The sequence below is a fragment of the Petaurus breviceps genome, unplaced genomic scaffold (assembly GCF_028583685.1).
Source record: "Petaurus breviceps papuanus isolate PSGF00001 unplaced genomic scaffold, PetGlider_PUasm1.0 90895, whole genome shotgun sequence".
NCBI classification, from domain to species: Eukaryota; Metazoa; Chordata; class Mammalia; order Diprotodontia; family Petauridae; genus Petaurus; species Petaurus breviceps.
Window position 1 is genome coordinate 3,038,217 of NW_027187372.1, and position 15,552 is coordinate 3,053,768.

The 15,552-nt window shown below is 39.6% G+C and overlaps 1 protein-coding gene across 1 annotated transcript in view; it reads left to right on the forward strand.

Annotated features, from left to right (window-relative positions):
* The window catches only part of LAMC1 (laminin subunit gamma 1), a 144,889-nt gene extending 130,936 nt beyond the window's left edge, over nucleotides 1-13,953 (forward strand). Inside the window, exons 22-28 of the mRNA XM_069074394.1 lie at nucleotides 710-854; nucleotides 3,220-3,369; nucleotides 3,511-3,625; nucleotides 4,110-4,309; nucleotides 5,185-5,343; nucleotides 8,934-9,033; nucleotides 10,923-13,953. Coding sequence (XP_068930495.1) covers nucleotides 710-854; nucleotides 3,220-3,369; nucleotides 3,511-3,625; nucleotides 4,110-4,309; nucleotides 5,185-5,343; nucleotides 8,934-9,033; nucleotides 10,923-11,179 — 1,126 coding nt within the window. The 3' untranslated portion in view covers nucleotides 11,180-13,953. The remainder of the gene's footprint in view (nucleotides 1-709; nucleotides 855-3,219; nucleotides 3,370-3,510; nucleotides 3,626-4,109; nucleotides 4,310-5,184; nucleotides 5,344-8,933; nucleotides 9,034-10,922) is intronic.
* The last annotated feature ends 1,599 nt before the right edge of the window (nucleotides 13,954-15,552 follow it).

A 15,552-nucleotide genomic window follows, 5' to 3' on the forward strand; every position in this document is an offset into this window, starting at 1 on the left:
TAGCATCTTTTACTTCATCTCTTTCTTTCCACAACACACCAAAATCAGCCTGACCTTTCACCTAGATTATTGCAGTAGTCTCCTAATTGTTCTTCCTGTATCCAATCCGTCCTCCTCATAGCTGCCAAATTGATATTCTTAAAGTACTGCCCTGTTTAAGAAGCATGCTGTAGGACCCTTAGCCAAAATACAAGCTCCTGCATTTGGCATTGAAAGCTGTCTGACTCTCCCTATTTTTCCAGACTGGTTTCATGTTAGTCCCTCTCTCTACTCTGTGTTGGAGGCAAACCAACTCTCCTTGCTGTTCCTTATGCATGAAAATTCCTCTCTGCTATTGTACTTTGCACAAGCCTTTCCTGATTCCCCCTCATCCATCCCATATCTAGGCAACTCTCATTTTCCCGGCAGAGAAGCTGCCAGCTGACTTTGGAAGAGGGAACTCTCTCACCTGAAAATTCCCTGTTCCAGTGAAATCCTGTGTCTGTCCCTATCCTCATACATTTTTATCTGTCAGCACATGGTGTCTCCACCTCTGCCCTCCTCCCAGTAGAAGGCAAACTCCAACCTTCATTCAAAGAGGTGGACCCTCTGTCACTTTTGCACTGGACCTAACAAGGAAGAGGCAGTTAATGAATGTTTGTGGGTTGATTGTTTTACTGAAACTCTTAAAATGTCCATTATTAGTTAAATCTTCTCTTCTGTTCCTTAGATATGAGCAAGCGAAGAACCTCTCACGAGATCTGGAGAAGCAGGCTACCCGAGTACACGAAGAGGCAAAACGAGCTGGAGACAAGGCTGTAGAGATTTATGCTAGTGTTGCCCAGCTGACACCTGTGGATTCTGTGGCCCTTGAGGTGTGGAGTCTGCATGCACATATGCATACTTACATACACACGGAAAGCCCTCGAGTGCCATGATTACTTTAGAGTGATTGGATAAGAAATCACCTTGTCCCTTTGCATCTGTATGCTGACCACACTTTAAAACGCCTGAGCCCAGTTGCTATTGCAAGTGTGCCTCACTTGATGAGTTTCTGTCTTCCTAGAAAGTTGTTTACATTCCTAACCAGTACCTTGCCACAAAGTTTGTTGAACAGATGAATGTTTGTTGAATTGAAATAATTTTAAAATCTAAATCATATTTTTAAATGTAGTAGTGTTATTTAAAATAATTTAAATAATAACTGCTGAACAATAGAAAACCATTTAATCCAATGGCAAAAGCTTTTATGAAAACAAAATCCTTTATTCAAACAAATTGCCCCCCTAAATCTCTAGCAGCTTGTTCTGTATGCCCATCCGTGATGTCCTGTCTGTACAACGTGTCTAGAACCAAACTTATCTTCCCCACCAAATCTGCCCACCCTCTAAACTTCCCTCTATCTTTTTGAGGCATCCTTGTCGTTTCAGTGAGGCAACACAGAGGTATATTATTGGGCTGGGATTCAGGTAGAATTGAGTTCAGATTCTGTGCCAAATACGTAGTATATTATGACCCTGGACAAGTCAATTAAACTCTCAGCCTCAGTTTCCTCACCTGTAAAACAGGAATAATAATAGTAACACCTACTTCACTAGATAGTTCCAAGGATCGAATTAAATTACATGGGGTGGCCAGGTAGCACAGCGAGTAAGAGCACCGGCTCCAGTGTTGAGAACACCTGGAGATCGAATCCCAGGCTCAGACACTTAGCACCCACCCAGAAACACCTGGCTGTGTAACCTTGAGCAAGTTACTTAACCCTAATTGCTTAGGGGCGGCCAGGTGGCTCAGCGAGTAAGAGCACCGGCTCCAGTGTCGGGATGACCTGGATCAAATCTGGGCTCAGATACTCAGCACCACACCCAGAAATAACTGGCCGTGTAACCTTGAGCAAGTTACTTAACCCCGATTGCTTTAAAAAAAAAAAAATTTAAATTACATAAACCTTTTCGTAGACCTTAAATTAAAGCAATTATGTAAATGCTATATTTTTACCTGTCTATCTGGCTCTCTATCATCAAAGTCATATAGGCTCATAACCATTGTTATCTTTGACTCTTACCTCTCTCTTACCCCACATATCAAATTAGTTGCCAGGTTTTGTAGATTTTCTAAACACATCTTTTGCCTTCTCTTTTCTCCATTAACATGAACAGTGTCCTAGTTCAGGCCTTCATTACCTGTTGAATGCACTACTGTCATAGCTTCCTAATTGGCCTCCTTGCATCTGTCCTCTTCTCCTTCCTGCCATTCTCCACACAAGGCAGAATAAACTCCTTTAGGCACAAGTCTGGCACTCAGTCACTCCCCTACTTAAACACCTTTAATAGCTCTCCATTGCCTTGAAGATAGAAAACAAACCCCTGAGCCTCAAAGAAACCCTACAGTCTTTCTACTGCTTACCTTAACAACCTGATTTCTTATGATTCTGTGGCATAGATGCTGTGCTCTGGCAACACTGGCCTACTTCCCTTTCCCAAATTTACAGATTTGTATAATCTTTATCTGCTTTTAAGACTTAGGTCCAGTGTTACTTCTGGGTAGACTTCATGATTCCTACCCCTTCCCACCACCCCTGGCTAAAATTGTTCTCTTCCTCCTCAAAACATACTTTGTGTAGCTCTTTCTTTTTGTCCATTTTCATATATTTTGCTCATCCATGCATATCATATCCCACCACTACTCTCCAGTAAAGTACAAGTTCCTTGAGGTCAGGCCCTTTTGTTTTTATCTTTTAAGTGTCATGTAATATAGAAAATGCTATTCAGTTGAATAGGAGACTATTCATGTAAACCTGTGTTTTAATGTAATAGATTTGATTAAAGTAAGCAATAGTATTAACAACCCCTCTTACTGCTAAGAATTTTAGTAAAAGAATCAAATTGAGATGCTTTCAATTACATCAGAAGAGGTAGAACCAGGTGTATCATATTGGCACTCTCCTAATTCCCAGCTATATCTCAAGGCCTGTACGACTGAAGTGTCTTCACTCTGCCCATTAATATCCTGGCGCACTCTCACGCACACTGCATGTTTGTGCTGTTGATGTTGGAACACCTCACAGAGATTTGTTTAGCATTTCCATAGCATTCAATTTTGCCATTAAAACTACCAGCAGAAGTCCTGGCTCTCAGATCATGACCTATCATATGTGAATTTGTACAGGGATTTCAGAACTGTGTTCTTCAGAAGTTTTGTTGCCTTCTTAAACTGTTGGCTTTTCTTTGTTTTTTGAAGAATGAGGCTAATAAGATAAAGAAGGAGGCAGAGGCCCTGGAACAAATGATGGACAAGAAGCTGAGGGACTATGAGGACCTCCGGGAAGACATGAAAGGCAAGGAGCTTGAGGTGAAAGACCTCCTGGACAAGGGAAAGACAGAGCAGCAGGTGAGGCCAGCATGGGGGCACAAAGCTGAGTCGGGGAGAGAGTGCTGACAGGGCTGCTGTCATTGACTGAGCCACAGCTGCTGCTGTGATGGCCTGGTCTCCTGTCTTAGAGATTCTCGTTGTTCTGTTGTGTGTTTACAGACAGCTGACCAGCTCCTGGCCCGAGCTGATGCTGCCAAAGCTCTTGCTGAAGAAGCTGCTAAAAAGGGGAAGAACACACTACAAGAAGCCAATGACATTCTCAACAACTTGAAAGGTAGAAGAGAAAACCACTGGGACAGAGATTTGTGATGTTCCTTCAATGGGTCATTGTCTTCATGTGATTTAAAATTGGACATATATTGATAGATGAAAACTCTCATTTTAAATTTCTTCTGCTGTTTTCCCTCTAGTCATGAAGCAGTAAGACTGAGTAAGACTGTAAATATAACAAGACTGATCCCTAGTGCTTCCTGCTAAATTTTGTGTGCTGTTCTAGGTTACAGTACTACCCACTGCCTTCCTTAGATAAGAAAAAGCAAAAGTTAAAAATATTCACTCCAGGAGAAGAAAGAGATTCTTTTAGGTGGCTAGCTCCTCAGCACACTCATTAGTGAATGCCCTTTCCCAGGCTTCTAGTAGTGAGCCTGTGTCTGTTTGTCCTTTATTTTCTTGGCTTATGGGGTTTGTCTTACAAAGCCCTGTGGAATCTCATTACAGTGCCTTCCTGATTATCAGTAACCATTCGAATGTCCATTTAGATTTTGATAGACGAGTAAATGATAACAAGACAGCAGCAGAGGAGGCCCTAAAGAAGATCCCTGCCATCAACCAGACCATTGCAGAGGCCAATGAAAAGACACGAGAAGCGCAGCTGGCCCTGGGCAATGCGGCTGCAGATGCCACTGAAGCCAAAACGAAGGCCCGCGAGGCAGAAAGGATTGCAGGGGCTGTGCAGAAGGTGTGTATGCTGACGTCTCCAAACAGAGATTTTTTTTTATTCTCCAATTCTTTTTCTCTTCCCCAATAATAAAAGATCATGTGCTCTTCTTTGCTTGAAATAAATTATTTTCTTTACCCTTGTGATCCCGAGCAAGTCACTTAACTATCTGCTTTAATTTCCTCATCTGCAGTAATAGCACCTACTCCCAGGGTTGTTGTGAGAATAAAATGAGATGTTTACAAAGTACCTTTCAAACTTTTTAAAGGTCTACATAAATGCCAGTTATTATCATTATCTAACAAGTTAGTACTTAACAAGGTATAGTTTTAGTAAATACAGTTGTCCTAGCTGGACCAAGGTTAGGGGGTCATAACTTGAAGACATGTCTTTATGTCAAAGTTTCTTTGTTCTGGAATTTAGTTCCACTGTCTTGGAAATCATTGTAAAAGCTAAGAAATAGAAATGACTAAGATTGTGACTTATTCTGCTGTTCTGTAGCCAGTAATTATTTGATTGTTATTTTAGGCCACTTGAATATTCAGGTTCTTAGTTTTTGTGGGATACTTAGGTGATAGAGTTATAATCATTTTATCTTGTGATAAATTATCCAGAGATTGTCATTGCTGGTATGAAATAGAAAAAAGGTTTATGTTCTCCCAAGTTGCCTAGGAAATCCACTTTTCCACAAAATCCACAAAATTCCACAATTCCACAAAATCCACAAAATAACACTTCAGCATTAAAGAATCCAAAACATTGGTGAAAGATGATATATTGAATTGTACTTAAAAATTTTTTGATATTTATACATTTTTATTATCTCATGAAGACTAGAAGGAAAATGTCTTAGAACAGGATGAATAAAAAGGGCAATATTTGTGTGTTATGCCTAGAATGCTACCAGCGCAAAAGCAGAGGCAGAGAGGACTTTTGCAGATGTTACAAGTTTGGACAAAGAGGTGGATGAAATGTTGAAACAGTTACAAGAAGCAGAAAAGGAACTGAAGAAAAAGCAAGATGATGCTGACCAAGATATGATGATGGCAGGAATGGTGAGTGATTTGGGCTGTCTTTGTACCTGGTCACCCCATGAAGAAGGGTGGGACTGCTCAGTGACAGCAGGAGTTCTCAGAAGACCAGGTGCACCCTGGGCTTCTGCCCTACAAACACTGGCTCAAGGACTGGGCGGTCTCACCATTTCCTGGTGGATATTTGTGGTGCAGAGATGTACAGCCACATAGTTACTACTCTCCTATCCCCAAAAGCTTGGAACTGGGGACGGGGGGAGATAACTGCCACATATGTGACATTGTTGAAGATGTTCCCCTTCATTGTAAATATTATATCCCACAACTTCAAGGGGAAACCTTTCATAGTGACATATAGATATAAAACAGCTGGTAATATAAATAGAAGTCTTGTGTATATGGAGCTCAAGAAAGGACAGAAAAGAGATTCTTCTTGCTTTGTGAAAGCCAAAGTTTATACTTTTGAAGGACTTTATTGTAATTCAGGATCAAAGAGGTGCCTTAAATAGGTGAACTTAAATGGTAAAAATCATCCTAATATAAATATATATTTCTAAATAGGCACTTTGAGGGAGCTCAAAAGACCTTCCTTGTTCCGCTACTTAGAAGAAAGACATTTTTGTGTGGGAGTTAATTGACTAGAAGAAGGAAGTATTATGCTTCTTAATATAACAAATCAGCTATGCTTATGTATTCTATTTTCTACTTTCCTTAATTGACATAAAAAGATGCATTCTCTCAAGTAGAAATCCTCTTGGATTCTCTTTTTGGGATGTGTGTTTTAAGGGTTTGACTGTAAAAAAGTATGTGTGTGTGTGTGTGTGTGTGTGTGTGTGTGTGTGTGTGTGTGTGTGGAGAGACATTTAAATTATTTGAGGAAAATAATTTTTTTAAAGAACTTAAGCTGGCTAAGGAACATCAGTTAAAGAAAGGACCTTAAAAATTATTTAGTCCTGCCCCCTTGTTTTACAGATGCAAAGACTGAAATCTAAAAACATAGTCTCTGATATCTGTAGCACCTTTGAAGAGAAATAGTTGCATGGACCTTGCTGTATTTGCTCTGTAATTTTGGATAGCTACTAGGCTGCTTTAAGTGTACATGTTTGGAATGTGGTGAGAGAGAAATACTGTGTCATGATGTTTCTTGTAATTGAGAGCATTGTCCCAGAGTTTAAAAAGCCTCTAGAAGCCTAATAAAACCCATTAGGATAGGAACAGTAACAACTATATTATTTCCTACGGAATTTTTTTCTGGGGGGTGGGGTTTTTTTTTGGTTGGTTGTTTTCCTCTGTCTCTCTCGATGAGTAAAGTGCTGGGAAGCAGCATGGTCCAGTGGAAAGGGCACTCATTGCATTGGGGCAGGCATCTTGAGTCTGAATCCTGGCTCTTACTTGTGACCTAAGGATATTTTTTATTGCTTTTGAGCCTCAGTTTCTTTATGTATGAAATGAGAGTGTTGGGAAAGGTGGCCTATGAAGTGTCATATTAGACCAGTGAGCTGTGGTGCTAAATCCTTGGCAAATTTCTAGAATGAATCATTAAATAGATGGTTTGGGTATGCTTATGGAAGCTGTGATCAAGGAATCTGCAGCATGTAAACTCATAACATATGTCATCTCAGTCTAACCTTATTTCTCAGCTGCTGCATTAAGAAAACGCCAGGCGATAAGTGTAGCTAGGTTTTATCGAAGCATTTAACAGTTTTTCCTTTTGTCCTTATGGAGAATATCAACATTCCGCGATCCCATTAAAGATAGTGAACCATTTTTCCAAAAGAGTTGAGTACTCAAGTAATGGACCCCTGTCACCCCACATAGCCAGTCTATATCTTTTGCACCTGGACCCTTCTCCTCATGTCTTTCACTTTAGTTCATGCTGTCAACACCACTTGCTTAGATTGTTGCAGCTTATTGGTCTCCGTGTTTCAGATCTCACTCTGTCTGCTCTCCATTTAGCTGCCAGAGTGATTTCCCTCAAATGTAGATCTGACCTATTGGCTCTAGGATTAAATGTAGTAGACTCCTTTGTCTGATTTTTAAGACCGTTCACATTTTGGACCCCAACCTATCTTTTAACCTTTTTTACACATCATCAGTAAGCCCTCCCTACCCCTCAGTTGTGCAGTTCCCTTCCCATATTTAATTAAAATTTAGTAGTTATCGAAATAAAAATTCCCAAAATTAACTATTAAAAAGCATTATTGCGGGGGTGGCTAGGTGGTGCAGTGATTAAAGCGCCGGCCCCAGAGTCAGGAGGACCCGAGTTCGGTTGTGGCCTCAGACACTTAACACCCACACATCTAGCCGTGTAACCTTGGGCAAGTTACTTAACCCCAGTTGCCCTCCAAACCTGAGTTGGGTTCATCATAAGGATGTCAGAGGACCTAAGTAGAGCTTCAGATTTAATAGTCAAGTAAAATTTTTTAAGCCTCAAAAACTTTTTTGATTAACACAACATGCTGATTTAAGACAGCTGCTGAAACTTGGGGGAAGGGTAAAATTATCTCTCTGTAAATCCCTTATTCTGAGTATTTTGGGCCAATCCTGCAGAATTATTCTGTTATACAACCTTCTGTCATGCTCCCTGATGAACATTAGAAGTGCTGCAAAAGAACTGATAGAAATTTCAAAATAAAACACTAGTGTACTGTGAAGCATCAAACTCTTATGTCAGGCATCTAAGAATCCCTCATTTCTATCTTTGCTACATTTATTTGGATCAGTGAAACCATCTGTTTTCTAATATTTTTAGTGGCTTCCTCTTTGATCACAGTTTCCTGTGACTCATGTACATTGTATTTGTTCAAGTTATGTGGTATTTTCCCATAATATATTCACCTTTGGGCTTAGTCTGAATCTGAACAGTATTGTCACGGATGATTTAATTGAATTTTCTTTGGAGGAATAGGGTGAAGAGATCTAAATAGTTATGAAAATACTTAGGGTTAGAATAGTATGGTTCTAGCAACCATGATTTCTTTGATAATCTTATAGAATGTCCAAAAGTTGTTTTTCTATATAGGTCCTTGTAAAAAACTTGTTATTTAGTAAACCTTTCTATGTTTTAAGAATAAAATAGTACTTCTCTCTTACCTCTCTCCCCTACCCCCCGAATGGGCTACAGATATTTTGATTTATTGAGAAAGGTGACATATGGGACTAGTCTTCATCTTTTTTTGTTTTTTAAAGCAATTCGGGTTAAGTAACTTGCTCAAGGGTACATGGCTAGTTATTTCTGGGTGTGGTACTAAGTGTCTGAGCCTGGATTCGATCCCCAGGTCATCCCGACACTGGGGCCGATGCTCTTACTCGCTGTGCTACCTGGCCGCCCCTAGTCTTCATCTTTAAAAGGTGACTGTAGAGAGCATGCATTTTATATGAACTGCATTTTTAGCGGCATTACTGTGGGAAGGATTTTAATGATTCACACCTCCTTACTGAAATATCTAGAAAGAAGACATCTCTCTGAAGGGAGAAATTGGCATTTTGTCAGCTTAGAAAGAGGGTACAAATCAGAAAGTACAGTCTTTTCTATGTACTGAGAAAAGAAAAAAGGAAGGAGATTAAAGCCTATTGTTATTATTGGCATATTTCACACTTTTTTTTCTCTATAGGCTTCACAGGCTGCTCAAGAAGCAGAGATTAATGCAAGAAAAGCCAAGAACTCTGTTAGTAACCTCCTCACCATCATCAATGACCTCTTGGAACAACTTGGTATGTAGTAGGAGTATGACCATTTCAAATACCATAAACACGAAATCCAGGTTTTTTGACTCGTAAAGAAGATTATATGATATAGGTTTATCTGATCAAGTTGCCTTAAAATATTTAGTTAAATTAGTTACTATATAGTTTCACTCTTTGTTTCTTTAAATTGCCTCATGACATGACTATCAGTCATTGAAGAACCTTTCTTTGAAGGTCAGGATTGGATAGTGATGATGTAAAGGGAGGGGTATTTCCTTTAGGAGCTTGCTGTATCACTACCTTACATATTAAACCAGTATTTTATTAAATGTCTACTTAGTAATAAAGGGCACATCTAGTTTACATTCCTAGTGCTTTCTCCTCCTCATCTGAACCAGTGCAACAATTCTGGTACAGTGAGAAGAACCCTTAAATGAAGAGTCAGGAGACCAAGTACTTGTTTCAGATTTTCCACTAATTAATTGTATGATCTTGATCAAGTCAATCTCTATAGGTCACAGTATTCTTATTTGTACAAGAAGAGATTTGGTCATTAGGGATTAGGTCATCTCTGATGTTCTTTCATAATCTAAAAATTCAGTGATTCTGAATATTTATTTTATAATAAGTAACTTTCTCAAATTATCCCACCTAGTAAATGACATCAGTATCCTGGGTAGAATGATCCATTTAAGATGAAAGGTCTTAATCAAAGGATTCCTTGAGTAAAGTCCTAGCCCTGGTGTCCTTGTCCAGAATCCTTCTTGGTGCTCATGTATACATTTAGAGGAGGAAATGAAAATAGATGGTGAAAGTTGAGCTTGCTAGGAAAACTTTAATATCCTGGAACATTTTTAGTACTATTTGAGATGGAGCAAATTTTATTATGAAGCTTGGACTCCATCCAAGTGGGTTCAGTGATTAAACTACCAAACTGTGTCATTACAAAGCAGTTCTACCTATAAGGAAAGCTACAGCCCAGAGAACTTTATCACCTTCCATCATCTCTTCATTTACTAGCTTCTTTTTTCTCAAATTAGAAGGTATTTGAAGTCTGTCTCAACTAGCTGAAGTTGCCAGCAAGAGGAATGGCTATTCTGTAATACTAGGTTTTCACTGCTTCACTAATACTAAAAAAACATGTCTTTTAAACTCTCTCTCTAAGCTTATTACGGAAGACTGACCTATCAAAAATTTCCCCCCCTAGATTTTAAATCAAACCTAAATGCACCAGCTTTTTAGCCTGGTATCTCTTGCAGGGAGTGTTTTCTTTTCTCCTCCTTCCAGTTCCTCTGAAACATCATAATCCTGAGAACTGATCTACTTTGCCTTGAGTAAATCTTTTGGGAGTGAGAAAGTCTGAAAGCAACTCAACAGACTAAAAATTATCATGCTACATTGGATGCCACTAAAACAACAAGCCAGTCACATGTGCACACTAGACTAAATATTATGTAGCTGTCTTTCCATTGTGGAAATTAAATGACCTTTAGAATTCATACCTAAAGTTTTGAGGTCTAGAACAATTACCCCCAAATTAGAGGCTTTTTTGGTCATTGTTGTTTTATCGATTTAACCTGGCATATAATAAGGACTTAATAATGCTTGTTGAATTGCTTAAGAGAATGTTTTACAGAAAGTGGAAGTGAATATGTTTTCTCAAACAAAGCCAGTCAAACAAGTGTTAGTTTGTGAGTTAGGAGTCATTCCAGCTGGATTAAGGTCAAAATCTGTTTATGCTTTGCTTATATCCCATATACTGTATCACTTGTGTAGAAGTCACGTTCTGCAGGGCTCCTGCCTGGTTAAAGCTGCCGTGCTTGTTCTCTTAAGGGCTTCAGGGGGTGTGTGACATCCTAGTACTAAATCTTTTCCTGGAATTGACTTCTTTGTCTCTGTACTTTCTCACTCTATAGGGCAGCTGGACACTGTAGATCTGAACAAGCTGAATGAGATCGAGGGCACCCTGAACAAAGCCAAAGATGAGATGAAGATCAGTGACCTGGACAGAAAAGTATCTGATCTAGAAAATGAAGCCAAGAAACAGGAGGCTGCCATTGTGGACTACAACAGAGACATTGAGGAAATCATGAAAGACATTCGCAACCTAGAGGACATCAAGAAGAGCTTGCCATCAGGCTGCTTCAACACCCCCTCCATTGAGAAACCCTGACATGTCAGCAGGGCAGGAACGGCCTTCCCACAGTGACTGGTGGAGCGCCTTCACACACAGATGACCTTCTTCAGACCCCAACTCTCCGCTGCTCTTGGTCACTGTTCTTTATGAACCAGGAAAAGTTGCAAAGTTCAAAGAGAGGCAGATTAAACTTCTATCTTTGGGCATCAAAGGGTTTTCTTTTATAAAGTCTCTCTCTTCCACCCAAAATACCTACACTCTCCCTTTTGATTTGCACAAGGACACAAAGTGTCCCAGCTTACAGTACAGTGGCACAAATGCAACTGTATATGAACCATTGTATGACAAGGCACAGGAGGCACACGCTCTCGCTTGTCTCATTGCCACCTAATGACCCTCTTCAGCCCTAGGCAGATCTCTTATGGGAAGGCTGGGAGAGCCCCACCTCCAGGGAAAGGAATGGTCCTTGGGAGCCCTGCCCCCTGTTCAGCAGAATTTTAAAGGAAATCAACATCCCTGTGCCAAAAGTAATATCCAGTTAGGATTCTGGTAGTCGCCTACCAAATGTTTTACCATCTGTTCTGAGTGCAATACACTGAGCCACCTGCTGATTTTAAAAAGATGTTGTTATTTATATTGTTGGTTAGCGGGCCCCAGGACAGAAGAAGTGGGCTTAAAGTTTTCCTCAGAAGGCCCTCATGGCCTGAAAAGCAAACCATTTCCCAAGTCTTTGGGTAGTCAGCTAATTTTTTGGGCTGGCAGCTTGCAAGGTAGGAATCTGTTTTGCATTCACCAAAAGACTTGCATCCCTCTCTGTGGAGTTAATATAGAGAGATTTTATGTAAGAATGAAATAACCACTAAAGTCTTTTTTTTTTTTTAAAGAAAAGTCAATACTTTAGCAGTTTTTTTGGTAATAATAGTTTTGGAGGTAGTATTAAATTATCAGGCTGAATAATTGATCGCTAAGATCTTGGGTAAAAAAAATCTTTTTTATTCACATCACTTAAAGAAGGGTAACATTTTTTGCTCATTTGGCACTATGTCAAGTTCCCTTGCATTCTCCTGGAGAGAGATGAAATACTAAACCCTTTAGTCCTGTCTTCTCAGTGTTCCCACCATCAGAAACCACACCAGAGGACCCCGTTTGTGTCCAAACCTTGGTGGCTTATTAGTTGCACTCTCAATATGTCCCACAACTGCCACCATCATCTAGAAGCCTCCACCTCATAATTTTCACCTGTTGCAAAATCTCTCTCTCTTTTATGTTGAGGGAAGGCCCTTACGGGGAGCTTCCTAGTGAGCTTTTCAGCTTTTTATCCTCAGCCCTGTGATTTTTCTTCATAGATCACAGGACAGTGAGTCTCTTACACCCCAACTCCCTGCCTTTGAGATTCATATATATCCTTTAACACTATGCAACTTTGTACTTTGCGTAGCGGGGAAGAAACTTATTATCTGACACACTGGTGCTATTAATTATTTCAAATTTATATTTTTGTGTGAATGTTTTTTTGTTTGTTTTGTTTATCATAATTATAGATTAAGAAATTTATGTAAATATACTTGGTCCTGTTTCCAGAATGACAGTGTCTGTTCTCCTCTTCCCTCCATATTTCCTTATAACCAGCACAACAATTCGCATCACACTTTTTCATGCCTCTTACTGTTTCTTCCATTTATAATTCCTCTGGATTAGGTTCTCCCCTCCATTACCCTCCTTTGTTCCCATTGCCTTGTGTTTGCAGTATTTGTAGTCCATAGTATTGATAGATAGTTGTTTACCTAAACACAAAGAGTCCCTCAGACATCCCCCAAATACAGCACCAGGTTACCCTGAACAGTTATTTCTGCAGACTATACAGTTTTTTTGTGTGTGTTATGTAATAGCAATGTTAAATTGACTTGTGTGTAGTAGCATTAGGGGGTGCTACTATAGAGGTCTGCAGCACTGTTACGGGTCCAGGTAGAAAGTGTATTTCCTGGATGTCATCCTTTTGTGGGTGTATATGAAATGTGAGAGTTTAATATTGTTAGATTTTTGTAAGGCATCAGGGACAGTGCTATAGGAGGGTAGATGGGGGAGGATGCTTAGTCTTTGAATATGCCTCTTCCCTTGCTATCCCCTAGGGCATGCTAGAGTTTACCAAAAATTCTGTGACTTGGCATTCCTCTGCCCTTTGACATCTTTGCATCTCCCAGGCCCCTCTTGCTACCATAAAACCAGTTGCTTTTTTTACGCCAAGTTTTCACATCAGTATTTCCTGACCATCTTTTGTAGTAAGGTGGTCATAACTTAACACTCATCTCCTGGTCAAGGCTGCAGGAAAAGACAAGAAAATCTGCCAGCATTGATTTCCTCCCATCCTTTCTACCAGGTGCACACCAACTAGTCTTGGGCCAAGGTCAGGGACTGTTGGCTTTTTATTTTGCCTTTCTTCAACTCTGTGGTGGTGTGGTATTTTTTTTTTAAACAATTTTATTTTTAAATAAAGATTCTTTATAAGAAAATTCTTCAATTGCACCCCTGCCTTACAGCCATGATTACATCGTAGAGCTGTCTGTCCTTTGCATAATGGCATTGACATCATGGCTGTCATGGGGAATGTATGAACACAGCTGTTCTTTGCCTGGAACTTGCTCCTTTTTGATCTCAACTGTGGCCTTTTTTACGTGCCTTCACTTGAGCTTCTCGCCTTAATCTCTGCAGTCTTGCTGTCTGGGGAGGTGAACAAAATGCAACACTTGGCGTTTTTATGTATAAAACAGTATTTTTATTTATAATAAAGTCTGAATATTTGTAACCCCTCATATACTTGGTGTTGTCTGAGTATGACTGCAGGAAAAGGAACTTTGTCATAGTAGTAGAAAACTTTTTAAAGTGGTAAAGAATAAAGGGCAATAAATCTTGGTGATATGGATAATGATTTTCTGGAAGGGTGATTCCATGTGGCTTTATCTTCTCTGGGGACTTAAGGGCGAGTACCATGTTGATTGACACATAATAGCATTTTAAGCACTTTATGTATAGTGTATTATCTCATTTGATTCTCAACACAATTTTGCAAGGTAAATACTAGAGTTGTTTCCATTTTGCAGATGAGGAAACTTAGGCTCAGAGAATTTAATTTGTCCTGGTGGTGCCACAGCTAGAAAGTGTCATATGCAGATTTCAAACTAGACTTTCTCTTATGAGGTTAGCACTATATGCATTGCAATAAATCAGGATACATCTTCCAGTGATGAAGACTGAAAGAGATGGGGGGGGGGGGCATTCATTAAATTGTCTTAGTAATTTGTCCCTTTGTCACAAGTCACACATTCTGTCTGTGTGTGAGAATAAGATACCACATCTCACGCTAGCTAGCATGTTTCTCCTTTAGGAGAAACAAGTTCTAACATACCTTGAGATGAAAGGACATGTGTCACTACGTTGGTAACTAGTGTCCTCTAAAGCTTTCTCTGAGAAAATTTCCATGAGAGATGTCCACACTATGTCCCTACACAGCTCTAATAGCTGCACCATGCTTGGTCTCACCAGGAGTTGATCCAAAGAGAACACTGAACTACGGGGCTCCCTGGGTCTTCCAGATTTGCTTGTAGGTTCTGCAAACACCAATAAGTCGTAATGCTTGATCTTAACCCATATAGGCTAAGAAGTGACATTATCAGTCTTAACAGGGTATCCCTCTCCCCCCAAAAATAGAATGACTGGGTAACTTCTTCCCAGCCTTTTAAGATCTAGAATTCCAGTAATATTGGTGAAGAAACCAGATACAAACTGAATTTTCCTGAGTGCTACTAACATTTTTATTACAAATGTTCTTCCTAAATGTGCTTTTGGTTTCCAGAAAAAATGATTTAAATGCTGATGTTTATTTCCTGCTCTTATGTTGTGATGGTAGTAGCTTTAAGCTTTACTTTTTTTGGGGGGGGGAGGGTCTTTATTAATTTGTTAGTTTACTTTGAGTTTACAAAATTCAGTTCCCCAGTCCTTTGAGTTTCAAATTTTCTCCCCCCCCCCAGCCCCAAGGCTGCATACAAGCAAGTATAGGATCTGCAAATAGTTTCACACTAGACATTAGTCAGGTTATAAAGAAGGATTGTATCAGATGGAATGAACAATGGGAAAGAGGAAACAAAACCAAAAAAGAGAGCAGGTAGTTTGCTTCAATCTGCATTCAAACTCTGTTCTTTATGGTTCTTTCTCTGAATGTAGACATCTCTCTTTATCATGAGTCTTTTGGAATTTACTTATAGCCCTGCATTTCTGAGAAGAGTCCAGTCTATCAAAGTTGGTCATCACACATAAATTGTATCTGTAATTGTGTACAAATTTTTTCTGGTTCTGCTCTTCTCACCCAGCATCAATTCGTATAAGCCTCTTCAGGTAGATATGAAGTCCATCTG